Source organism: Staurois parvus, unplaced genomic scaffold (assembly GCF_062004578.1).
Source record: "Staurois parvus isolate SC_StPar_1 unplaced genomic scaffold, SC_StPar_1.0 ptg000066l, whole genome shotgun sequence".
NCBI lineage: Eukaryota > Metazoa > Chordata > Amphibia > Anura > Ranidae > Staurois > Staurois parvus.
Genome location: NW_028317862.1, coordinates 935,063 through 962,959, shown reverse-complemented (window position 1 = coordinate 962,959; position 27,897 = coordinate 935,063). Strand labels below are relative to the sequence as shown.

The 27,897-nt window shown below is 42.8% G+C and overlaps 1 protein-coding gene across 2 annotated transcripts in view; it reads right to left on the bottom strand.

Moving 5' to 3' along the window:
• SUCO (SUN domain containing ossification factor) overlaps positions 1–27,269 on the bottom strand; it is a 139,904-nt gene extending 112,635 nt beyond the window's left edge. For both annotated transcript variants that reach the window (XM_089668878.1, XM_089668879.1), the window contains exon 1: positions 27,038–27,269. In XM_089668878.1, coding sequence (XP_089525004.1) covers positions 27,038–27,090 — 53 coding nt within the window. In that variant the 5' untranslated portion in view covers positions 27,091–27,269. The remainder of the gene's footprint in view (positions 1–27,037) is intronic.
• Between the last annotated feature and the right edge of the window lie 628 nt (positions 27,270–27,897).

The following is a 27,897-nucleotide window of genomic DNA, read 5'->3' as shown; positions in this document are numbered from 1 at the left end:
GACATAAAAAAAGTGTCATGCCGCCAGAGCCTCAAGAAGGTCCAGCGGCCATCTCTGAATATGCCTGGTCATTGTGATTACTCCACAGCTCTGCTTTTATGCATATTTCTCCACATGGATGACATGTTTTTTCTGCAATAAATTCCTTTAATTACTACACTATGGGCACCCTCTTTCTTGGCTCTACACTGAGCTGCTAATTTACAGAGTTCCATGTGAAACACAGCTGCAGAACAGCTCCGGGCCCTTCTCCGGAGGGAGATCCTTTCCAGGCTGTATACCCATTGCACCTTAAAGGGGACCTCTGGCAGATTGCATAATTTACACAATACTGCATACTTAAAATGCGCATCTGGTAAGTGTGCATTTTTACCATATTCCTTGCACTTCACTGAATGGAATAAGTATCACATGGAATGTATTTTCACCTGAGCACAGGATCTTCACTTATCACCAACTGAGGACAGAATATCACTCTCATTGATTAAAATGATCTTCCAGACACCTTCTATAGTTGGATTAATATATAGTACAATGCAAGAGGCTGCCTCCATCATTTGCTGGCAGCAGATGAGCTTTAAAATTAACGAAGTGTAAATGACAAGCACAGAATAATAAAGTAGAGTAATCTTTTAAATCAGTTCACAGCCCAATGTTTTCCCAGCATCATTATAAAAAAATGCTTTTGTCTTTCTGGCAACCTTCCACAGATTGGTGGCCAGTAACCATATTAAATGGAGAAAAAGATGAGCTCAGCACAATTACACTTTACCGAGGTCTATGCAAACAAAATTAATCCTAAAATCACAGCAATAATATAGTGTGCTTAGAAGCTCAATTTTGTAATGTGAATATATATTTCATGACGACTTTTGATGCCTGAGTAAAGCATAGAATGACTGTGTTGCTGCTTTGGCATTAATGTGCTGTGACAGATATGCTGTCAATAGGTCTGCTGTCCACAAATGGAAAAAAACAACAAAAAAAAAAAAGACAACATTCAAGAGTTCCTGTTGTCAGGCCATTTAGCAACAAAAATCTTCCCATAAGGCTATATGTGCATTTAAATGTATTTTGTGCATTTACCAGTAAAAACCTACATTGTGTAGACATTAAAAAAGGATAAGTTCACCTTTTAACAATAAATAAATGCACACTTTGTTGTAGGTAAAAAAAGTGTATTTACTATTTTTTTTGTTTAGGAGCCTGGAAAGCATTGAACCAGCGATCAGCAGATCACTGATGCCATGCAGGTCTCCAGCTGTATTTTTTTTAAATTGTGACAGCCAGTGGGGGGGGGGGGGGGGGAAGAGAGAAGATTCCCCCATTAGCTGGCACAACGGGGGGGGGGGGGATTGCGGGGCAGGTTGCAGGGACCAAAACAATTGTAACATGTTACACCCCAAATATTGGTGTAACATGTTACAAAAAGGTGAGCTTCTCCTTTAAAAAGGCCCAATACTGCTTTTGGGCACTGCTATCTTGGAAATTTTATCACCAATCCCACAGCTGCCACTCAAGTAACTCTATAGCAGGGGTCTTGAAATAAAATTTACGGAAGGTCCGGTCAGCAAAATTTCCTTCCTGCAGAGGTCCGAATCACGTTAGCGATATAACACATCACAGTCCCCCAGTACATTATCATCTTTAGAGTACACTGTAGTCCCCTTTTTAAAGACGTCCCACAGTGTCCTCAGTTCCCCTTCAAATCACTGCCCCCTTTACATCGCAGCACCCCCTAACAAAACACAGCGCACCTTTTATTGCAATCCATCCCCTGCAGAGTCCTATGGTACTTTAGGCAAAGCATAGGCACCAATCATCCTGGGATGTCCTCTCCTGGGCCTCCAGCCTGCCACCGATGTCATCCTTATAGCAGATGGGGCTGGGAAGAACTGCAGTTAGGGACTGAGGGGCTGGAGCTGCCCAAGTTATTATGTTAACAAGTGGGTGATTGCCTGGCTTGCCAATATGAAAAGACTCCCACTTTCTTTCTCTAACTGCAGAGAGTGGAAGTCTTTACATATTAACATGCTGGGTAATCACCAGCTCCCACCCCTCAGTTCCGATCTGCAGCTCCTCACACCCTGCCCATTGTGAGGACGACATCGGTGGCTGAGTGAGAGGCCCGGATTGCTTCCACACAGCCCATTATGGTGCGAGCCTCCACCCCCCCCACCTGCTGTCTCCCTGGCTCACAGCCGGGTGCCCACACTGAAGATGTCAGCGTCAGGGAGAGAAGATGACCGGTGAAATCAGCAGTGATGAGGACACCGCTGGAACGAGGAACAAGTAGGACCAAGAAGCAGGTTCTGCTGCACAGAAGAGCCAAGTGGCCGGCCTGGTACTCTAACACGGCGATGGGGGTGGGGGGTGTATTGGGGGGGGGGGGGGTTGGAGAATACCGGGCTGGACGCTCCATATGACACAGACATTTTCCCCATTTTTGGGGGAGAAAAAAAAAGTGTGTCTTATGGAGTGAGAAATATGGTAGATTGTCATGACGGACAAGTAGATTGGGACACCGATTTAGTCCCTGGGAAAGCAGTTTTTTAAAAAGTTTCTAAATCCCTGGACCTCATACCAGGAAATGTAAGCCTTCCAAGTTCTGTACTAAATGTTCCTAGAGACTACCTTTCTAACCCCCAAACATGAGGGGGATGACAGAATCGGATACTTCCTTATCCTTTAGGATCTGGGTTTCAAATAGCCATGCCGTCAAATTTAGCGACCGCAAAGCTGGGTGCAATATAGGACTTTGAGACAGCAAGTCTGGCCGACACGGCAAGAACCACGGTCTGTCTACTGCCATCTTCACTATGTCTGCGTACCAGGCCCGGGCAATCAGTATCATCGGAACAGACTCCTCCCAAATCCTGCATAACAGACATGGCAGCAGCTCAATTGGAGAAAAGGCATAAATCAGTGAAAACTGGCTCCAAGGAATCACGACGGCATCTACCCATCACAAGAGGGTCCCTTACCCTAGACACAAAAAGTCCAAACTTGATGTTGAACCTGGAAGCCAAAAGATCTATGTCTGGGCAACCCCATTGCTGACAGATTACCTTAGAAACTTCGGGATGCAAAGCCCATTCCCCTGCAATCAGTTGCGACTGAGATAATCCGCCTGCCAATTTTCCACCCTCAGAATGAACACAGCTCACAAACTTGGAACATATCTCTCTGCCCAGGTCAGAATGTAATTCACCTCCTCTCGAGCCCCTTGACTCCTGGTACCGCCCTTGTGGTTTATGTATGCCATTGCCGTGGCATTGTCGGACTGAATCCTTACAAGTCAACCCTGAAGCCTGGATGTCCAATACCTCCGAGTCAGCCTCATTGCCCGAAGTTCCTGGACATTGATGGGTAGAACCCTTTTCTGTGAAAGCCACGTTCCCTGAACTGTGGCCTCCTCAAATCACCAATTCAGGTATCGCAGTACTTCTGGAGACAGGGACATACAGTAATCCAGGGCCAGAACCTTCTTGTTCCAAACAGTCAGAATGTTCCTTTGCAGAGGTCTGGAGTGGAAATGGGCATAGGAAATAGCTCAAAAAGGAGGACACCATCTTTCCTAGCAACCTCATACAGAGGCAAATTGAAGGATACCCCTTACAGACACTGGCAAAAAAAACTGAAGTACTTCCTGTGTAGGAGGAGTTATATAGGGGAGGACATCCTCTCCGATTGGTCGGCTGGTGTGCATTCACCTATAGGTGGCATATAAGCCGAATACCTACTCTGTGTCCCATGATGTACAATAAAAAGGAAAAAAAAAAAAAAAAGGTTTCTCTGGTTACTAAACTAAGCAACTGGCTTCCACACTTAAAGTAAATGGCCTGGAATAAATATGCAAAATGCGCAGTGCCGACCTCTGCACACTGTGCGCTTCAGAATGCGCTGACCCTGCTCTGTCATTTTTGGTGACGTACCACGTCATGACTGAGTTCCTGTTGTTCCCAGTTTGTTTGCACTTTGTTATATCACCACTAACAGTTATTAGTTGCTGCACCCGGAATTGCAAGTGGTGTACTGAAAGCAGTGGTCACCAAGCCTGTACAGTACATTGACAGGCTTTAGGCGTCCACATAGATTCGTGACTGTTTACACAGCCAGCAACTACCTGCTGTGATAGTGGCTAGATGCACACAGAGGGGTTCACAGAGTGGCTCAACACCTGTGCAAATGCAGACTAGATCTTCATGGATCACTACTGTCTACAGTAACCTCTGCCCAGCCTTAAACCTGCATTGTAAAAGTTTATACTATATTAGACAGAGGATGTGGGAAGCTACTTCAAATACAGGATTAGACCCACTGAGCAGATTCTTGAAAAATCTATGAAGCAGGAAACATCACACCTCATTTAGGCTTGTGGACCTGTGGTGTTCTGTCCTCTAGCACAGCCTTTCAACCAGGGTGCCTTCAGGGGTACCTAAAAATTACTCAAAGAACCCTTCTAGCCAACGGCATCCTAACAACCAATGATCTCATCAGTTGAGGAGGACGTTGGGCACCTGCACAGCATTTTTGTTTGCCCCTCTTTGTCATCACTGATGTAACATGTGATGTTGGGTGTCCTACGTGTGTGGATGTTGCTGTGCAAGCTTCTATTTGCACATATCTTATGAGATACCAGAGTACTGTTCACTCAAATATTCAAAGTTAAAACAAATTTAAAAAAAATATGATGTTGCTTTATTATCAACCTAAAATGTATCTAAACCCAAAACTCACCACGTAATACACTATATGGCCTGGCTCAGTCTCCGCACTAATTCATCCGAAAAGTGTTCTATCAAGTTGAGGTTAGGACTCTGCGCAGGCCAGTCAAGTTCCTCCACTCCAAACTCGCTCAACCATGTCTTTATGAACCTTGCTTTGTGTACTGGTGTGCAGTCATGTTGGAATAGGAAGAGGCCATCTCCAAAACTGTTACCACAAAGTTGAGAGCATGAAATTGACCAAAATGTCTTGGTATGTAGACGCCTTAAGAGTTCCCTTCACTGGATCGAAGGGATCAAGCCCAACCCTTGAAAAACAGCCTTATACCATAGCGCCCCCTCCACCAAACTTTGTACTTGCCTGACTGCATTGTGCCAAGTGTAGTTCTCCAGGCAACCACCAAACCCAGACACATCCATTAGATTACCAGACGGAGAGCATGATTCATCACTCCAGAGAATATCTCCACTGCTCTATAGTCCAGTGGTGGCATGCTTTACACCACTGCATCCGACGCTTTGCATTGCGCTAAGTGATAGAAGGCTTGGATGCAGCTGCTCAGCCATGGAAACCCATTCCATGAAGCTCTCTATGCACTGTTGTGCCAATCTGAAGGCCACACGAAGTTTGGAGGTCTTTAGCTATTGAATCTGTAAACAGTTGGCAACTTCTGTGCTTCAGCATGTGCTGACCCTGCTCTGTCATTTTACCTGGCCTACCGCTTTGTGGCGGAGTTGCTGTTGCTCCCAGTTGCTTCCATTGTGTTATAATACCACCAACAGTTGACTGTGGAATATTTAGTAGCAAGGAAATTTCATGGATGGACTTATTGCACAGGTGGCAACCTATCACGGTACCACGCTTGAATTCACTGAGCTCCTGAGTTACCCATTCTTTTACAAATGTTTGTAGAAGCAGTCTGCATGCCTAGGTGAGGTTATACACCTGCGGCCATGGAGGTGATTGGAACACCTGGATATAATGATTTGGAGGGCTGGCCCAATACTTTTGGCAATATAGTGTATATTGCAGCTTACTGGTCTTTAACTGCATTTACTTTCTTTTTTGCTTTACTTTACCCTGGTTATCCTAAAAATGTCACATCCTGCCCATGAGTGGCTTCCTTACTGTTCAACTGTATCTATCTATGGAGGAAACCACGGCTGTCACCCCAGGCTGCTCTCCAGATATGGACTACAAACATTTCCATATTACTTCATCTCCATTACATGGGGGGCAGGGCAATCGGTAGTTTACAGAAGATAGCTAAGAAAAAGATACTCACAGAAAGTGACAAGGACATTGTGTTCCAAGCAAGTCAACAGATATTTGCTGAAAATGTTCTTGGGGAGAAAAAAAAAAAAAAAAAAAAAAATCTAATACAGCCATCACATCTAAGGACCGCATGCTGCAATATAGTGCATTTCTGTCCTTGGGTTTAGTTAGCCTTTAAAACCAACTTAGATTAGTTACATTACTTTCTCTTTATTAGTGTGGTCATTTTAGATTCCTCTGGTAGAGGAGGAATATGATGAATATAAAAAAGTGGGAATGAACTCAGACCTAAACAAAACCCGTTGTGGCATGCAGCACATCCAGCAGAATACAAGCCGTAATGAGTACGGAGTCTCCTTTTACTCACTGCAGCCTAGAGTGTTTTTCAGGAAAATACTGCTGACTGTGCAGTTTTTATCAGAAAGTGACAAGATTCAGTTGGGTGCAGCTGCGAATACAGGACTTGTGATTCTCAATTAAATTTCATAAGCCCCTTCCAGGAACTTGCTGAATAGTGTAAGAATACCACATACATTAAGCCAAGCAAAGATGTAGATAACTGCATTTGTGAACACTGAACCTTCATTCAGCATTTCCAGAATTCAACAATGCACAGCCTGAGGTTCGGAGTCTGTGGCCTTAACCACAAGCACAGCCTATGTTTTACAAGGGCATTGTTTTTGTATGACACACGTGGTGGAGAAACATTTTATAAGATCTGGAATATCATGCTTGTACAGAATAATATTAACAGTGTACTCTTGTGTTTATTGTTGCCTCTGCGGTGTATTTCTTGTTCTTACAATAAATATGTAAATGTAATCACATGGTGAACGCCCCTGAAAGGCAAGCCATTTTTATTCACTGAGCTGCAACTCAATTTATAACATTTTTAATCACGTTTTTTTTCTGTATTTTTAGTTGATATTCAGTCTCGATCATTTAAAATACACCTATGATAATAATTATAGAAATAAAATTAGTGGGAAAACTTAAAAAATCTGCAGGGGATCAAATAATTAATTTTCCCCACTATGTATTGCCTGTGCTGCTCAGCTCCATCTAGTGACCGTAATGCAGTATTTTACTACTGCAAATAAAAACATTCGTTCAGAAGAAAAAATAACCTAAACATTTGTTTTCACCCAGTTCGCACAAATCAAATATACATGTGGGCTCACTGGGCAAATGGCTAAGAAATTTTTTAAATCTATTTTTTCTAAATAAATAGACCCCATAAAGATGCCACAAAATTGAGCTCTAGGATACAATGTGGGGAAAAAAAAAAAGGTATAGCTATATACTTTATTAGACAAGCTGACTAAAATCCAAAAATACATATAGCCAAACCACAAAAGGTGTCAGAAATGTGTCACAAACTACAGAATACATATAACACTTCTATATGACCCCCCAAGAATTCTCATACATCTCTCAGCAAATATGCACCAATTTCTACATGTGTAAGGAAAAGGTGTCCATAATGGTGCTAATGGTTTGTATAAGAATCAAAAGGCATCCACATTTATGTTTTTCACAGAAGGTCTGCATTGCAACTGGACAGTCCGTACAATATGTTCTTAAAGAGGTAACAGCCAACAAGTGAACGTCACAATAATAGCGATACGTAGTTTTAATGGCAATGATCTATAAAACAGATTGATAGGCATCACACTGATAATAAGGCTATAGGCCAAACAGTTCTTACCAATGTGAACTTGGGCAGCACACATCCTTACCACCATGTAAACACAATGAGACAATGTTCAAATCCAAGGAACACAGAAGCAGCCTGTGCTGCATATTACACCAGCTGGTGAAGAACATGCCATACAAAATAAATGTTTACATGAGTGAATGGAAGAAAAGAAGAAATCACTGGATAGATACATATTCTGTGTGTAATATATATATATATTATATATATATATATATATATATATATATATATATATAAAAACAAACACACACAGTGGGGCGAAAAAGTATTTAGTCAGCCACCAATTGTGCAAGTTCTCCCACTTAAAAAGATGAGAGAGGCCTGTAATTGGCATCATAGGTAGACCTCAACTATGAGAGACAAAATGAAAAAATAAATCCAGACAATCACATTGGCTGATTTGGAAAGAATTTATTTGCAAATTATGGTGGAAAATAAGTATTTGGTCACCTACAAACAAGCAAGATTTCTGGCTCTCACAGACCTCTACCTTCTTCTTTAAGAGGCCCCTCTGTCCTGCACTCATTACCTGTATCAATGGCACCTGTTTGAACTTGTTATCAGTATAAAAGACACCTGTCCACAACCTCAAACAGTCACACTCCAAACTCCACTATGGTGAAGACCAAACAGCTGTCGAAGGACACCAGAAACAAAATTGTAGACCTGCACCAGGCCGGGAAGACAGAATCTGCAATAGGCAAGCAGCTTGGTGTGAACAAATCAACTGCGGGAGCAATAATTAGAGAATGTAAGACATACAAGACCACTGATAATCTCCCTCGATCTGGGGCTCCACGCAAGATCTCACCCCGTGGGGTCAAAATGATCACAAGAACGGTGAGCAAAAATCCCAGGACCACACGGGGGGACCTAGTGAATGACCTGCAGAGAGCTGGGACCAACGTAACAAAGGCTACCATCAGTAACACACTACGCCGCCAGGGACTCAGATCCTGCAGTGCCAGACGTGTCCCCCTGCTTTAGCCAGTACATGTCCGGGCCCGTCTGAAGTTTGCTAGAGAGCATTTGGATGATCCAGAAGAGGATTGGGAGAATGTCATATGGTCAGATGAAACCAAAATAGAACTGTTTGGTAGAAACACAACTCGTCGTGTTTGGAGGAGAGAGAATGCTGAGTTGCATCCAAAGAACACCATACCTACTGTGAAGCATGGGGGTGGCAACATCATGCTTTTGGGCTGTTTCTCCGCAAAGGGACCAGGACGACTGATCCATGTACAGGACAGAATGAATGGGGCCATGTATCGTGAGATTTTGAGTGCAAACCTCCTTCCATCAGCAAGGGCATTAAAGATGAAACGTGGCTGGGTCTTCCAACACGACAATGATCCCAAACATACCGCCCAGGCAACGAAGGAGTGGCTTTGTAAGAAGCATTTCAAGGTCCTGGAGTGGCCTAGCCAGTCTCCAGATCTCAACCCCATAGAAAACCTTTGGAGGGAGTTGAAAGTCCATGTTGTCCAGCGACAGCTCCAAAACATCACTGCTCTAGAGGAGATCTGCATGGAGGAATGGGCCAACATACCAGCAACAGTGTGTGCCAACCTTGTGAAGACTTACAGGAAACGTTTGACCTCTGTCATTGCCAACAAAGGATATATAACAAAGTATTGAGATGAACTTTTGATATTGACCAAATACTTATTTTCCACCATAATTTGCAAATAAATTCTTTCCGAATCATCCAACGTGATTGTCTGGATTTTTCTCATTTTGTCTCTTATAGTTGAGGTCTACCTATGATGCCAATTACAGGCCTCTCTCATCTTTTTAAGTGGGAGAACTTGCACAATTGGTGGCTGGCTAAACACTTTTTTTGCCCCACTGTATATACACACACACACACACACACGTGGTCTCAATTAAACAAGGGAGAATAAGTTGCATTCAAGGTCTTCATTTATCTGTCTCCACCATCAAGCAGTAGGCAAAATAGCCACATATAGAAAATCTCCAGCACATAAAAGTCAGCAAAAAATCTCACCATATACATTCCTTTTAAAAGGTAGTGTTAGCAGGAGGTTACACAGCCCTGTCAAGTTTGGCCAACAGGATCCCTTGGAGGAAGAACACATGCACATGTGGTAATAGTACAGGCTTCATATACAAGTCCATTCTATAATCACCATAAAGGGTGACCATTCATATGGCAGATTATCCGCAGAGCCCTGGTTCAATATATTCCTGTGTTTAGAATGGAACATTTCACAAAGAACCATTATCTGGTAGGGAGTTGCTGGAGATTAGCAAATATTAAATCTGCTTTAATAGAATCTCAGTGATACACCCCTATGATCCAACTTCTCAGATTCAGATTGTTGGGACAGTGGATGGCCTTTCTATGAATTATTGGAGATTGTGGTATGCATGTGCTGAAGAATAATCTGCAAGACAATGGGCTACACAGTGAAGATCACCTTGGTGCTATGACAAGTTTAAACTTGGGATGGGTATAGGCTTTTAAAGAATATAAATAGTCCCACATGCAGCTCACACCTTTTCCTCCCATGTGATAGCGTGTGTGCTTAGCTGCTCAGGCATGGAGATAAAATAGAGGTGGGTAGAGAGCCCCCAGCCCTGTGTAAGCTGACAGTGTGGACTTCTTCACCTCCTTTCCTGCTGCCAGGCAGAGCAGCAGGGAGAGGAAATGAAAGACATGTAAAGCTAGTGGGCACACATTACATTTTAACCTTTGCTTTGCAAGGGAAAGTCTTGGCTCAATAGACTTAAAATAGACCTATAGTTAAAAGTTAACAACACTGAAGGTCAATTTTCAATGATCAGCACCAATGAGAATCTAGAACAGCTTTTCTTCCAAGGATGAAGGGTGCTTCACAAAGTTTACAAATATGAAGAGATCGTTCAGATTAATAACAGTAGGTTAGAAATAATTGAAACGCAAAGAGGAAATTAATTTATCATTTTAAAATTTTACCTTAAATATACTTTAAAACTGGAGTTAGCAGTTGACTACCCGAAAAGGTTAAAGCCCATCTAAACCCAGGAACAAAAATGTAATACAGTGTACTACAGCTTACCAGCAACACCACAGCACCTTTCATGTCCAACATGGAGGTGGTGTTCTGTAGTGCACCATCCTGAGTCTATCCTGAGAAAGTCTATCCGGTGTACGTGACACAACGCAGAGATGCGACTTGGTGACGCACTTCCAGCGGAGCGCCATCTTGCTATACCAGGTTTACACCGTACTTCCATACTGAGTGGTGTGACCAGCCTTGTTTGATCTGCGTTAATGCGAGTGCAATATTTGGTGATTTAACATGCTTTTAACATATTAAATAGTGTTGCACTATGGGAGACTTGTCTTATTGTCCTACTCATTTATTGGCCTGCACTGCGTTTATCGCTGAATGGAAGAGTGATTTATATTGGAAGGAAGTTACCAGTGAGGTTCAGTGGAATCAAAGTGACCTGGAGAGTTGGTACCTGTAGGATCCAGAGTGATCCAAGAGGCGTGTTGACCCTTTTGGGTAGCAGCAAGGACGTGAGGGGGCATGCCTGCCATCTAAGGTAATATGCTCACCATTTGCACCAGCACTATAGCATGTGGTTTAAAGATATAGGCACATTTTGGCAGTCATTAACATCTTTGCTATTCTTGGCATTTTGTTGGACACTTTTTATCGTTTTATGTGTTTATGAAGTTTATGTTTATATATTGTGTTTAACATTATTCACTAGTCACTTTATTTGGTATATATATCCCAATTTTGGGATACACTTTATATATCACTTTATTTGTGATCATATCCCTTATTTTGGGATCCACTGTATATAGCACCTAGTCTTTCGAAGTTTGGTCCCTAGTGGGACTGGGTATTGTCACTGTATGAGGGTCCAGGCATAGGACCAGCTTCATCATATGCACTTTGTGTACTGTTAATATCACAGTTTGAGACAATGTTTTTCTAGATCTTGAAAGATCTATCACTTATATATTTATATTCATTTATGTGATTTATGTTTTTTATATTATTATTGTGGAGTTTGCACATTTAGTTATCAGCACTACACCACTATTATATTTTATCACTTATATTTGTCCACTTATAGGTAGAGGATAGGGTGTTAACAGCATATAGAAATTAGGTTCCATATTAGCGCAGGGGGACCTCTGCCACCATAATGTATATCTCCAGATTTTTTTTTTTACCACAGGAAAACTGGCCCAAAATAGTAAAAAAAATAAAATATAAATATATATAATTTTTTTTTAATTTAGCTGTACATTTCTTGCTACTACCATAACCAACCACCATAGAACAGCCCAAAATAATTTCTCCTCCTCCTCCTGATGATCGCAGCGATACCACGTGTGTAGGTTAGTTTGTACCCGTAGTACAACCCGGAAACAATAGTGCGCAATTTGCTTCTTTTTTTTTTCTTCCCATACAGACACGGATACCAATTTAAAAAAAAATCCTAACAAAAAAAAAAAAAGAAAAATTGACCATGACCTTGACCCAAACACTAACCCTGGCACAGACCTAGATTAAACCCTGATCTAGTTTTATTTTTTTCGTTTTATTACACATACTTTTTCTCTCTAAAACTCCAGTGACATCAAAGCTGATTTTGAGGTGCGATTTGCAAGACATCTGACACAGATGTCTATGCAAATCATACCAAAAGATGTGCATGCACTACTTTAGAAATCGGTGTGGCTCCGACCAAGTCTGAACTGCACCTATATGGCCGCTCTAATAGTGGACAATAGGGTGCGACTTGGCATACGAGTTGAAAGTTGCATGGCATGCAAATCACATGCCAAGTCGCACCTGATTTAACCGGGGTGTGAAAGGACAGAGAGAGAGATACAATGCATCTCTCTCCTCCATTCAGCGAGGAGTGACTGATCACTGTGATAGCTAATCAGAGGCTATCACAGTGATCAGATGACCGGGAATCAGGAGTTCTAGGTCCCAATCATTAGAATGGCACCCGAGGCTCTCAGTGACATCCCGGTCTTTGTGCTGGGGGTACGCCATGCGGCGCACTCCCAGCACAAAGGCCAGTATGCAAATTAGCGGCCCCACGGCCAAGTTCTGTGAGGCCACTAATCTGCACATGGTCGGCATCAGGGGTTAAATAAAAACCATGTCATACTTACCTGCTCTGTGTAATGGCTTTGCACAGAACAGCCCTGATGCTCCTCTTCTTGGGGCCCCCACTGGAGCTCCTGGCGCCTCCTCCCTACTGAATGCCCCTAGAGCATGCAGATTGTTATGGGGGCACTTATGCAAGCTCGCTCACGATCCGTCTGTCTATGAGACACGAGAGCGCAGCACAGCTCAGCCCAGCCCAGCCCCCCGATCCCTCCTCACTGGTTGTGACTGACAGCAGTGGGAGCCAATGAGGAGAGAGATCCTGGATTGTAATCTGGCTCAGGTAAGAATTAGTGGGCTGTGGGGGGAGCTGCACACTGAAAGGTTTTTACTTTCATGCATAGAATGCATGAAGGTAAAAAGCTTTCAGCCTTTACAAACGCATTAACAGTCCAAAAAGGAAATACTTTGTAGGGTTTACTTACAATTAAACAGCATTTTTTCTCTGGTTTACTGGAATATTGATCCTGCTCCATTATAAAATACAAGGACAAAGTTATGAATTAGCACATTCTGTACATAAATTAAGACTCTCACAATACAATATTCTTTTTAAACTACAAAATACAACGAACAAAGGAAATGCCTTCTCTACACATCTCCATACTATGCTGATGTTGCTATTCTAGATTACCATGGCTTTTCAGTCTCTTAAAGAAAGCCTTTGTTTAGAGAAATGTGTAGGCTGCCAGTGCTGACCAACCTTCTAAAAATGCTAACGGCCTGGCTGTAATGGCTTCAAAAATGGCTTTGATTGGGTTACCCAACACACAAAAGATGCATGCACAATTTTTTGCAACAAAGCACACCCCAACACAGGACTGTACATGTATTTCAATGTGCTGCAATACAGAGTGCATTGTGAAATTATTCAGAACAAATAGCACCATAGCAAACCAACATGGAAGACACATGTAGCCACACGTTACCACAACACAACAGTTTTAATCCAGTTTTGTGTTTCTCACACTGCAGGAGAGTAGTGGGAATGTACTTCCAGAAGCCTTCACTGTGCGACTTCACTCTCCTTGCTGCAGGATCATGCCTTCTGAATGTTACAGGCAGCAAAGTCTTAGGCGTCATACATACTGGGCGTTCAGTCCCAGTGCATTAGACTGCGGGGTTGAGGTATATGTAGAATGCAAAGACGCACCATCCAGCCCTGGTGTCGGCAATCTGTAAAAGTCTATGAGAGGCTGCAATAGCTAAACATGGCTGAACAGTGCACCAAGTGCTACGAACGTTTAGGGCAGCACGCTCCCAGGGGCGAATGCGGAAACTTGCTCTGAATTCATGTTAAAACATCAAAAGTATTTTGGCAGTGAAGATACACGTTTAGTCAGCTAGGTTAGTAAACTCACAAATCGCATACAAATTAACAAAAATGACACATCATTGATGAGCCAATGACTATTTCACACAGCCTCATCCCGTGACTACTCACACCGTATTCACAGAATGCATTGCTTGAATATCATTTCAGTTGCTCATGCTTTGGGGAACGGTTCAGCATGTGAAGGCCTGCCTGAAATATCCCCCATACACAAATCAGCAAGTGCCTCGACTCCACAACGACAAGTCTTTATACTCTGCTCCTAAACCTACTGCATACACCAGTGCCAGCCACAGAAAAACAAGAGGATCGAGCAGCATATTGACTTTTTACTACAGGTATTTATATAGCATTGACAAATCACACCGCACTTTATATACTGTATAGTCACAGCAGTCTCTGCCCTCAAAGAGTTTACAGTCCAAGGTACCCTACCTCACATACATACATGCATACACATACTAGGTACCATAGACAGCAGCCAATTATCCCGACAGCACATCTTTGGAGTGTGTAATACAAATAAATCACACACAAGCCTTATTACATCACTAAGCATTAAAGTGGTTGTAAAGTATTTATTTAAAAAAAAAAAAAAAAAAAAAGCAATAAAACATGTTATATTTACCTGCTCAATTGATATGCACAGAGCAGCCCCAAACCTCTTCTGGGGATCCATGCTGGCGCTCCTGGCTTGTCCATTTCTTTGTGTGCCACCACAGGACAGCTTCTCATGGTGGCACACCTGCAAACTTGATTCTGAGCTGCACTGCCAGTGTCCATAGGCACAGACAGCATGGCTCAGCCCCAAACCCCACCACAGGATTTGACTGACAGCAGCAGGAGCCAATGGCTATAAAGCCAGTGAAAGCGGGAATAGCCACTACAGACGTGCTCAGCGCTGGATTGAGTGAGGGCTCAGGTTAGAAAAGGGGGGGGGGGGGGTTGGGTTGTTAGAGGGGTGATACTAATTCCTAATGCATGGAATGCATTGCGGTAATGAAAAAATGCAAAATTAATGAATTAAAACATGAAAACCTGTAAACAGTAAGCAGACTTATCAATTAAATCAACTACAAAAGCAGAACTGGTGTAAAAAAAAAATTACTCCATGTGTGCAAATTAAATTCTCCCTAGCAAAGACACAGACAAAAACCTGACAGGGGTTCCAACCCTTCCCTTTTCTATCCAAAACTAAAAACAGGTTTGACCACACACACACACACACACACACACACACACACACACACACACACACACACACACACACACACACACACACACACACACACACTAAATTTTAATCATCACTCTGTCCATTCAATGCAAAGTCTCCAAAACAATTATAGACAACAAAAAAAGGAAGGGGGAAGAGGAAATTTTTTACTCTTTGTACAGCTTTGGTGGTAAAGGAGGTGTCATCATCATCGCCAACAAGATCGCCGGGGAATAATTAGTATCCCAAATCTCACGAGAAGACCCTTTTGGCACAGTGCTTGAAGAAATTTCTCAGCGAGATTTAGACCACTCTACATTACTGTAGAGAAGAATGGCAATAGCCTAGGTGCTAAAAGCCAGGAGAAAAGGGAGTACAAAAACAAAAAAACTAAAGAAAAAAAAAAAAAAAAAAAAAAACACACAGGGCTTGACAAATTTGCTCTGAATCTAAGAGCCAGCTAAAAAAGTTAGGAGCCATTCGTTTCTTAGCATAGTGCGAATTGTCAGAACCTGCGGCAAGGCAACTTTTGGGGCAACAAGCTTCATGCAATGTGATTTGCCGTGTGACAATCACAGCAAAAACTGCACCACATTTTGAATACCAAACCCTGGTTCACATATATGCGATTCTGAATATGATTTCAATCTCACAGATTCACATGACAGACTAGATATTACATATTCCTATGGAAATGGATCACACAGATTCGATCCACAAACATTGCATTTTAAGAGCCATTATGAAACGGGTCCTGTACAAGTTTGTAGCGGTGCGTTCCAGACTCGCAAGTGGTAGAGTAGAGTGATATGCCAAAAGAAATGTTCACATAGAATTACTATTGACAGGAGTTTTTGCATCAAAGTCAATAGGAGGCCATTTTTCACTGAAGTCAATGCAAGGCAGTTGTGGAGAGAGAGCTGGCAAAAATGGCACAGAAACCGGAACGACATTGCAATTTCAGCACACATGTGTGAACCCAGGATGCAATTTCTAGTCGCCATAGCAACCTAATGAATGAGATTTGTTGATCCCTGGTATAAAATACCCAACTTTTTCTCTTACAGGTGATTTGAACACTTCTTTTTTTACATTTAAGCAAAAGGAGGAAGGGGAGCAAATGTAAACAACCGCACTTGTTTTTTAGTTGCAAAGTCGACTTCAGTTTTAACCTCAGAACCACTTTGAACTGCTCCCCTGCCACTCCTTTCACCATTGTAGGGCACGATGCTTCCTGCTATGGGGGAGCATGTGACCTTGTCCCATGATGCAGTGCTAAGGCCTGAATGGCCTGACTCCACATGGCACATTGTGACCTACTACATGCCATTATATTACATACTGTGCACTGCACATACTGTATGGTATACTGCGTTCAATGGACAGTCACATTCCAAGCTGGAAGCCCCTAAACTCACACCATATTCCACACTCTGCACTGTGTGTACAATGACCACCACACTCCATGTGCTGCAATGGTATATTACATACTCCAGACTACCACACTTTATAACAGACATTCTCAACCAGAATTCTGTGGTACCCAATGATTCCTCAGAAGGTTCCTCGAGTTGGTGCCTAGACCTGAAAAGTCCCAAGAGCCATTTGGCAAAGTCAGCGGCGTGACATCAATGATCTTTTTAGCTGCATGTAAAGGGGGAACATTCTTCCCAGTAACCATCAATGTGGGGGATACTCTGTATTTGCCCCAGACACCTGATGAATTTGTTTTATAATAGTTTCAGAAGACCTAATAAATAATTTAGCTGTTCATCTGGGGTAAAATGGTTGAGAAATCCAGCTTTACACACTGTGCTGAACATACCATGGTCCTGACTACCACACTCCGTATATATTATAGACTATTATACAACATACAATGCACTGTACATTATACACCACCACACTCCAGAAACAACACAGAATGCTCTGGAACACACACACACTACATAAGCATCATGGTAAGTTACAAATGCCACAGATTGTACAATGTGCTGTACTTCACATATTCCAGACGGCCCCACTTTGGGACATTCAAGTCAAACTGGGACTTTGAGTTTATATACTAAAACAACAAAATTTCAAGGAATGGAAACTGCATTTATTTTTCACCATACTCCCCTGCTACATTTATACACTTATCCCTGCGTTCAATGCCCGGAAAGCGTTGGCATAGAAAGATTTGCCAGTATGCTTGCTTCACTTCATCATCACTGTGTTCACTGTTACCACAAAACGATTCGTCTCTTGTGTGATTTCATGACAGACTATATGTCGATTATCCAGTGTCAGACTTTCAACACGCTGAATGTTCACAGGAACCAGAGCCGAAACAGTCACTGACGGACGTATATCCATCTTTGAAACGTTTGCACCATTCAAATGTCTTACTGAGACGGAGTGTCTCATCACCGTACTGTGCTTGAAGTCTCTGTAGATATCCACAGGGTTTACGCCTTCATTCACAAGAAAAAAAAACTTAAATCACCACACGCTGTTCCATACACGCACTAACACGGTTGTCTGCCAGCTTGATTAACGATCTCTGGACTGGCCTGTGCGCTGCCTATCTGGAATAAGACACATTTACCACTTACTATTACGTGTAGTACCGCCACGCTAGCATCCATTTTTATAACTGTAAAATTAAAAGTCGCGGTTTGACTTGAACACCCCTCATAGATTAGAATACTACACTTGCACCACTTTACCTTCACACTGGCCACACACTACAACAATCTGTTTTAGCATGTGGCTGGTATCCACTGTGTAGCAGCAGTGATAAGGGATGCCTATTGTTCACCATGTACGGTGTTTGTTTTTTTTACACTCCATTCAGGTCTCTGCACGGCGGCACTATGCTGTGGTGTCTTTCAAAGCACATTGGAGCAATGCATGTCTGAATTTTTTTTACACCGCACATCCAACCTTCATTAAAGGAACATAGAAAATGTTGTTTTCTATGTGCCCTAGCGGTGAACTGCATTGATCCAGTGCAGAAAAATGCAGGTCACCACAGTATGTGTGAATGAGCCATAAAGAAAGGGGCAAAGAGAAAAATAAAATGTGAACTGAATCTTGAGGTGAACAGTTTCAAGAGGGTAGGAAAAAAGCGAATGTGTAAACTAGCACAGTGGCTTGTGAACTGACCCTATGGGGTTTAACCATAGACGGACCTGTTGTAACATGCGTGCCATAAATGGTTCAGTAAAAATCAGACCTATAGGAAAGCATGAGCTGTACAGTATATATTGGACAGATAAATATAGAAAGAGCGGATAACATTAGAATGTTGAACATGAGAACAAAAGAAAAAAAAAAAAAAAAAGACATTTTCTAAGATCCCATGTTAACATGAATATGTTTGAATGTCGAGACTGCACAGTAAGGACTCATTCACACAGGCAGCAGGCTCTACCACTCTCGGAAAAGCAACCAGCAACGGGTTGCTTTTTCAGAGGCAGTTGCGAACCAGTACTCAGGCATTCAGGAGGTGATACTACTAGTTTTTTATTTAATCTTTCAAAATGGGGATTTTATATTGAACTACCACGCCACTACCGCCAGAGCTGTGTTTGGCATGGAGTTTCAGAATGGTCGCATTAACTTTAATAGGCAAGTTTAACCACCTCCTAAACAGCCGTTGTATATAAACAGCCGGGCGGTGGCACTGCAGGGTCAGGTGGCCGTTAATAAACGGCCTCCCCGCACCCTGCTTGTGTGTGCTCCCCAGGAGCACGCAGCACCGCGATCCGGTGCCCGCTGTGTCCTCCGGACACAGTGAAACACCGATCGTCAGACGGGACCTCTGTACGAGGTCCTGATCATGTGATAACATGCAAAATAGTAAGTAAGATGTCACTTCTGACATCATTGCTTACTACATGTGAAATCTGTGAATGATCACAGTGGTCACATGGTACAAGGCTATTCACAACAGCCTTGTACCATGTGACAAGCTGTGACCAATCACAGCTCATTCAGTAGTTCTCAATGGCTGCAAAAATGCAGACAGAGAGAAAGAGAAATGATTGCTTTTACATCCTATATGGGTGTAAAAAAAAATAAATAAAAAAAATATTATTTATATATATATATATATATATATATATATATATATATATATATATATATCAATCACCCCCCAAAAGTAGTACAGTGTCACCATGGTGACACTCTACTGCTAGGGTGACAGTATGTAAAATAAATAAATTAAAGTAAAAAAAAAAAAGGTTTAAAAATTATAATTTTTAGTTATAAACTAATTTGGCTTATTCTTTTTTTACTAAAAAGATAATGGAATAAATTTTAGCCAAGATTTATGATGAAATATTAATTTGCAAAATTTTATAAGAAAAACACTTTCAAAATGTTTAGACTTTTTCATTTACATAGCAAAAAAAATAAATATCCCAGGGGTGAATAAATACCACCAAAATAAAGCTTTATCTGTCTCAAAAAAATGGTAAAAAATTCATATGGGTACAGTGTTGCATGACCGCGCAATTGTCATTCAAAGTGTGAGAGCGCTGAAAGCTGAAAATTGCCCTGGTCAGGAAGGGGGTAAAAGTGTCCGGACTGGAAGTGGTTAACATGCGGTACCACCAAACTCAACATACCAAGTTAAACTGCCACTCCGAAAGTATTGTGGCCATGTAAAAAGGACCCAAGCCTGCAAGTGTGCAGCCCGTCATCAAAAAAAGACAGTTCAACTGCAGATACTCAGAAAAAACTTACTCTCATATTATAAATATTTGTCGTCTTTACAGCACCCTGGCTGCCTGTGTGAACTTCGCCTAACAGACTATTATTGGTAATTCTATGCCCAGATGAGTAGTAAATATGAACTTTCCAGAAAACAATGGAATGTGTCAGATACAGCGCAATGTGGATGCACACAGTATATCATATACTAATACAGCATAATGTATTACACAGGCTCAGTGTACACACACACACACACACACACACACACACACATACACTAAGAAAAGACTTCTGTAGCGTGAGACAGTGAGAGGAGACTGGTATTTAAAGGGTATCTGTAGGATAAACACCGTTCTGGTTTTGGACAGAGTCAGGCTTGCAGAAGACTATGTTCACTCAGCAGCTCATATCAAACACTAGCTGCCTGTCCAGGGGACGTAGGCTGTAGTGCAATGCACATTTCAGCACACCGCACGCTTTACTTTTTTTTTCCTTTTTGTTTAACTTTATTTGACAAAGTGACATTAATTTATGTCTCTGCAGTGACATGCGCTGCCTTCCTGTGCACTGTGGTACAATATTACACATCTGCATTTTAACCTCCTCACTACTTGCTTTAACCCCTTAGAGCACCACGACCGCATGGTATGAGCACACCTCAACCCTGGGGGTTTACACCCCCCGCTAGTGTTATGCCTCGTACACACTATAAGAAAATCGTACAAAAATGTTCATACGAGGACCGATCGTCCGATAATCGAATCGTTAGTACACAGCTTTCGAGAGCCGATAACGACAATTTGTATGACAATATCCGAAGGGACAAGCGCAAAAATTTCTCGTACGATACCAGATCGTACGCTTTTCGTTTAATCAGTACAGTGGTCCTCTGAAAATACAAATACAACACAATACATGACATCACTTTTGAAATTCTTTTCTATCATAGGAGAATTTTCATATCTTTAGTAACTTTTTCACTTTCAATGTGAGACTAGCAGGCGAAAAAAAAAAACAGCCGATCGTTCGTCCAATATTCTCATCGAGTGTACGGGGCATTAATGAGCCTAAAGGGTCACCATACACATTACAATCTTACAGTGCAATCGTTGTGTTATTAACGCAAGACTATGAAATATGAGGCCCTACCTAACATATCCAAACAATCTGTATCCAATCAGGCAGGCACTTGCACTATGTAATGGTTGGTAGATCTAAAGAAGATAGTACAGTCAGACAACCTGTGTGATGAGCTTATAGCAGAACTTCTCTCTCAATCAACATGGACTATTTTTAATCCTTATGCTGCTAGAATTAGTGAATAGATAGGAAAGTATATCATATTTACTTGTTTTAAACTTTAGACTTGTTTAAACTACTTCCTGGTTCCCATGCCTAGGAAAATGATGTCATACATCCCAGGAGTCGTCAGGAAGGGAGGGAGTGTTTAAAGCTCAGCCAATGCCTGAGCTAAGGGCAGCTGGGTTCCAGGAAGTAAATGCTACATAAATCACCTGCCCTTACTCAAGATGGCCACTGCCAGAAGGACCAGGTGGTGGTTTTCAAAATGAATTCTCAGCAAAATAAAGCATAGAGGCATAGATGGTTGGGGGAAGTTTTCTTTATTAACAAATAAGTAGCATTTTTGGTTTGTGGTGCTCAGATGCAGTTGCACTATAAGGCCTCATTAAAATGGGCAAGATAGGGTGAATAGGCTGCTGTATTCAGCTGTGGCTAAAACACAGCATCTGGACACAGAAGCATTTTGTGCTATGGCTGCACACAAACTGGACGATTAGCTATGAAACTGAATAAAAAAAAAATCAACCCTGCACCTTCACCTATAACACCCTGAGGACACTGCATGGCCAACGGTGATGTCATGAGAAACAGAAAAAAAAAAGCAAAAAATGGCCAACACACTAGGTTTAATTACTAAAACCAGAACATGCAAAATCTGTGCAGCTCTGCATGGAAGCCAGTTTTCAGATTTTACTGCCAGAGCTTAATCAAACAAGCTGAAGTTAGAAGCTGATTGGCTACGATGCACAACTGCACCAGATCTCTAATTTTAGAAAATCAACCCCTAGCAGTTAAAGTGACACTAAACTCATATATAGAAATTAAAAAAAAAAAATTAGACTTTTTTTTTTTAATAATATATACACATACAGGGATGTTCGATTCCTATCACCAGAGACATGTAGTTCCAGGCGTGGGGTAATTTTTTTTTTTACCTTTAGCCGTGCTGCGGGCGAGCAGCGGGCTCACCTGTCAGGTGGAAGCATTGCTTCCACACAGTGCCTGCCTCCCCCATGAGGTCTCCTGGGCTCCGCTTGCCCATCTGTGGGCCCAGGACAGGCTCACTGCCATCTGTTGGAGGGAAGGGAGGAGAGCAGAATGATGTCACTTCCGGGTCCCCGGTGAAAGATCCCAGCCATGGAAGCCGGGAAAGAATGTAATGCGGTTTTACATTATTATTATAATAGTATAGGATTTATATAGCGCCAACAGTTTGCTCAGCGCTTTACAAAATAAATACAGCAACAATACCGTTCAATACAAGAGGGTTAGGAGGGCCTTGCAGCTTACAATCTAAGAGGTGCACCGCATTACATTCAGTGGAGCACAGGGGAGACAGGGTCTTTTAGACCCTGGAAGCCTCAATAAAGAGAACCTTGTCACCACAAATACGTCACATAGGGGACTTTGTTCCCTATGTGACGGAAAAAAAAAAAAAAAAAAAAGTAAAAAAATCTTTTTTTTTTTTTTTTTTTTTTTTTAATTGTAAAAAATGAAAAGTTACACCCAAGCACGTACCATTCCCACGCAAAAACAATTTGAGGCCCCCCACACAAGCACGTACAAGAGTAAAAGCCCACGCTAGGGCGCCTACGCATGTAAACGTTGATTGCGAGACACATGTCACATATCGTGCACGCCAGAATGAGAGCAATAATTCTAGCACCAGACCTCCTCCGTAACGCTAAACTGATGACCTATAAGAGCTTTAAAAGTGTCGGCGTATAGAAAATATAGGGTACGGAAGTTTGTCACCACTTTACGAGCATGCACAAATTTAAGGTTTGACAAGTTGGATATCCATTTACTCGCTGCAATCTCATCTTTTAGTTTTTACAAAGGAAAAAAAAAAGGAGTATCTTATTGCTTTTTTGTGCCCTAAAACTAACTTGTATTTTTTACTGCAATTTTGCAGTAAAATCACATGATATAAAAAATTGGATCTACTTCTATTTTATTCTCTAGGGTCTCTGCTTTCAGAAAATATATAAAGTTAGGGGGTTTTATGTAATTTTCAGGCCTAAAATTTTTAAACCGCAAAAATTACTCTGCCAGCAAAAGGGATAAAGTATAAGCCCTGACCCACCCTTTCCTGAGAAGCCAATCGGCGCTCACCACACTGCAAGGTCTCTTGCAGCACAATGTTAAAAATATTAAACTTTTAAGTCGCCATAAAGCCCCTTTTGTTTTTAAAAGACATTCCTAATATCACCTCAGATTTAAATACAGTTTTGGTTAAAAATGTACAGTATATAATTTTTTTTTTATCTGGACAAGTAGATTGTCATTAGGGAAAAGTAGATTGGGGCACCAATTTAGCCCCTGTACAAGTAGTTTTTTAAAAACGTCCACACCCCTGATGACATACATTATATACACACACACACACACACATATATATATATACATACACACACACACACACACACACACACGCACACGCACACGCACACGCACATATATATACACATACACACACACACACACACACACGCACGCACACACACACGCACACGAGGCGTTACAATTTAATTCCCCGAATGCCCGCAGTGTAGCACTATGCTGGTGATTCACACAACCATTCGCACTACAGCAAGTACTGACATGTTCTAACTTGCACTCGCCTGGCCCACAGACCAGTTGACTCAATCTTTACAGAGTAGTAGAAGACATAACACGTGTGTGCGTTGCACTGTTGGTGGAAGCGCATGAAAGGAATCTGGAGCAGCAGATGATCATCAAATGTTGCATGAAAATTGGCAGAAGTGTTAGTGAAAAGTTATAACAGGCTTATGGTGAACATTCCATTAAGAAATCAAGTGTTTTTGAATGGCGTAGGTGGTCTAAGGAGCGGGTGGGAAGATGTTCACGATGACGCAAGAAGAAGGCAGCCAAAAACTCAAAGAACGGATGCAAATGTGAACCCTCATACACTCAGATCGAAGAATGTGCGAATGATGGCAGAAGAATTGAACAGGAACAGGGAAACAGTGCGGCAGATTCTAACCCTAGGTTCACACCTATGCAGGTTGCATTTGAGGCGTTTCTGCATTGCGTTTTGGCCGCGTTCTTGCATTTTCCTTGTTGCTAGACACATTTTGAACACCAAACGCACCATAAAACGCGGCAAAAAAAATACTACATGATTTTCTGCAGCGTTCCCATTGAAGTCTAAAGAACCAAAATCGCAACGTTTTGCGTTTAAAAAAAAAAAGTCCTGGACCCTTTCCAAAAATCGCACCAGGTGAAAACGCGGAGATGTGAACCTGTCCCATAGGAAATGATGTTAAATGGACTGTACTGCGTTTCTGTAAAACGCATAGGTGTGAGCCTGGGGTAACAGAGGATTTGGAATGTAAAAGATTTCCACAAAGATGGTGCCGGGAATTTTGATAGATCAGAAAGAACATCCTCTTCAAATTTCAATGATCTTTTGAAGAATGTAGAGGTGTTTGATTATTTATTAACAATCCACTCCAGGAATTAAATTGTTGCACATCGTATATATAATCCAGTACGTACTCCACTCACAAAAGTCCCTTCTGTTGCTCTCAGTCTCCACCAAATCTCCCTTTTTTCTTCAGTGATTAGACTTCCTGTTAGAGGGTGGCTGCGATGGGTCCCACTGTATGTAGGAACATAGCCACCCTCTCTTGCTCGCTCCCATGATAGCCCCCGGATTATGGGATTTGTAGGGTGCATACAGCAGTACACATGCAACTAACATGCACTGCTCACTTCAAACAATAGTGAGTGGGAAAAGGAGGTGTTCGGGAGCTCACAGAGGGCATTACACAGGCAGGACACCACACTAAAGAACAAGGGGCTAAGCTGTACTGTGTGGCTATGGAGCACACAGCACAAAAAGCCTGCATGAGTGCCCCTATAATAAGTGGCTTGCTATGGGGGACACTCAGATGGGAGGAGAAGCTAAGAACGCTGGCAGGGGTCCCCAGAAGAGGAGGATCAGGGCTTCTCTGTGCAATACCATTCATCAGAACAGCCAAGCATACCATATTTGTTATTTTAATACAAAATAATATAAAACTTTACAAATCACTTAAAGGCTCCATGCACACTAATGTTTACAATGGTGGTGAACCTTTCAGAGACCGAGTGCCCAAACTGCAACCCAAAACCCACCTATCACAAAGTGCCAGGACTGCAATTAAACCTGAATACTGAGGTTTTAGTTTAGAAAAAAACAACCCATACATTAACATCGTGTCCTAAAATAAAAAAACAATAATAGAGCTTTGTTCCACAATGTTCCACTGACCACCAGCACCGCTCCACAGACCACCAGCATGGGCGAGGAAAACGCTCCACTGACCACCAGCACGGGCGAGGAAAACGCTCCACTGACCACCAGCGCGGGGGGCGTTTCAATGACCACCAGCACAGGAGAGGAAAAGTTCCACTGCCCACCAGCACGGGGGGGGGGGGGCTTTAAAGTTCCGGACAATGAGTCGCAGCTCGTGATACCTGGTGCCACTACTCCTTCCCGAGCATACACACTGGCCCTATGTGCACCAATCCAATGCCTGGCTGCTGGGGCGATTCAGCTGGCGTACCGACAGAGAGGACTCTGCATGCCATAGGCTCACCACCACTGTCCTAGAAGCCGTTATCAGCATTTTTATCGTGCTCTTAGAAGCAGCGTTCTATGTACATGGAGCCCAAGTAGTAGACTCGGATGGTATTTTCTGGACAATAAGGATGTCCTTAAAGTCTTAGTTCACTACTACAGAAATATGTAAAGGTGACACCCCCCCCCCCCATGGTCCCTGCTGAGGGTTGCCAAGCTGTCAAGCACACCAACAGCCACTTTAGTTCATTAAAATCCCTTCTTCCTCTGCTCTTCCAGGACAGACCAGATGGATTGTAATTAGTCAGCACCATCACAGCGCTGACCAATCAGAATATATCTGGCCTGTCCTGGAAGCACTGATGGAGGAGTGAAGATTTCAAATCCCCGGAGCAGCAGCATGGGCACTGACAGGTTGCCAACCCCAGGGGCAAGTACAACGCTGATGACAGGGTGGGGAGGGTGTCCGGAGTTCACCTTTACATTTTTTCTGTAATGATGAACTCTAATCTATTAGATTGTAAGCTCCCAGGATCAGGCCCTCCTAGCCCTCTTGTATTGAGTCCCTGTAGATTGTAAAGTGCTGAGCAATCTGTTGGCGCTATATAAATCCTGTATAATAATAACACCTAAAGCACGTCCACAGCCTTTCCTGAGCTCCTGGTTGTAATGAGAACACAGCCTGAACCCAAGAAAATCAGCAAACTGTCTTCATCCAGGGCCCCTCATGGTGAACAGCAGAGTATGGTGGTAGTCTCTCTTCCAGTCTATGAATAGGCCTGTCCCCTCACTCACTGGGAGATTTCCTGTAACATCCTGTTGTGTCCCCAAGACCGGAAGTGAAAGGATATATCCCCAATGGGGACACCTGACAGGTGATGTAACCTAAACCTGAAGTAAGTTGCCCCGGACAGTGAGGGGGGGAGGAGGAGTGGAGGGTATACAGGACACGTGCAGGCCATGTGCTGTATACAGGGATGTATAGGGTATGTCTCCCTCCCCCGTGTACAGCTCTCACCATAAGAAGCAGACCAGGAGGAGGCAGCCTATCAGAACCAGCCGCTTCGTCATCTTTTCCCGGCACCTCCTGGCATTCTCGCCGGCATCTCCGGGGCTGTGAGGAAAGGCGAGTTCAGGCCGCCGTGCAGCGGAAGGATCCCCCTCTCAGCCCTCCGGCGGGCGAACACTCCTCCAGCGCGGCCGTTACCCTGCCAAAGCCTCAAACTACACGTCCAGCTGAGGTGGAAGGAGACGCGTCATTCGGCTGTGAGCTGGCCAACCAGGAACTAGTGTATACGTCCTCCCCCCACCTCCTCGCAGCCTATTGGTTTGGTATGTCTAACGTGGGCGGGACCACTAAGACCTTCGCGACAACAGAGCTTGTGTGCTGCTGGCAGCAGGAAGCCGAGTGAGGGCCGCTAAGCTGTGACTGCTGTCATCAGGAGGCACTGTCCAGGAACAAACCACCGGGACGGATCCGGGGGGGTCACGTTGTGAAATAGTTCACTCAGTGACAGTTCAGGGCAACCTTTGAATGACACAGGGGCAGCCCAGGATTACAGCACCATGACGTCATGTCCCGTGTGCAGCGCTGATAAGCTTCCTTCCAACACAGAGGAAGTGATCTGTCTGTTTTCCTTCTGGAACTACAATCCAGCCATGTATTACAGGGGAAGGACTATGAGCAACATTACAGAAAGTTTTCTCTGATTGGAACAGAAATCTGTACATCAATAAAGAGGCCCTGTCACCTGATTGCCCTGTGCCACACAAGTCTTCCCATGGGATTATATCTGCATTTAGACAGGCCATCTGTTGAAAAAAAAAACCCTTGCAGCCCAGGGCACTTTCCACATTTCTCACATACATGTGATAATC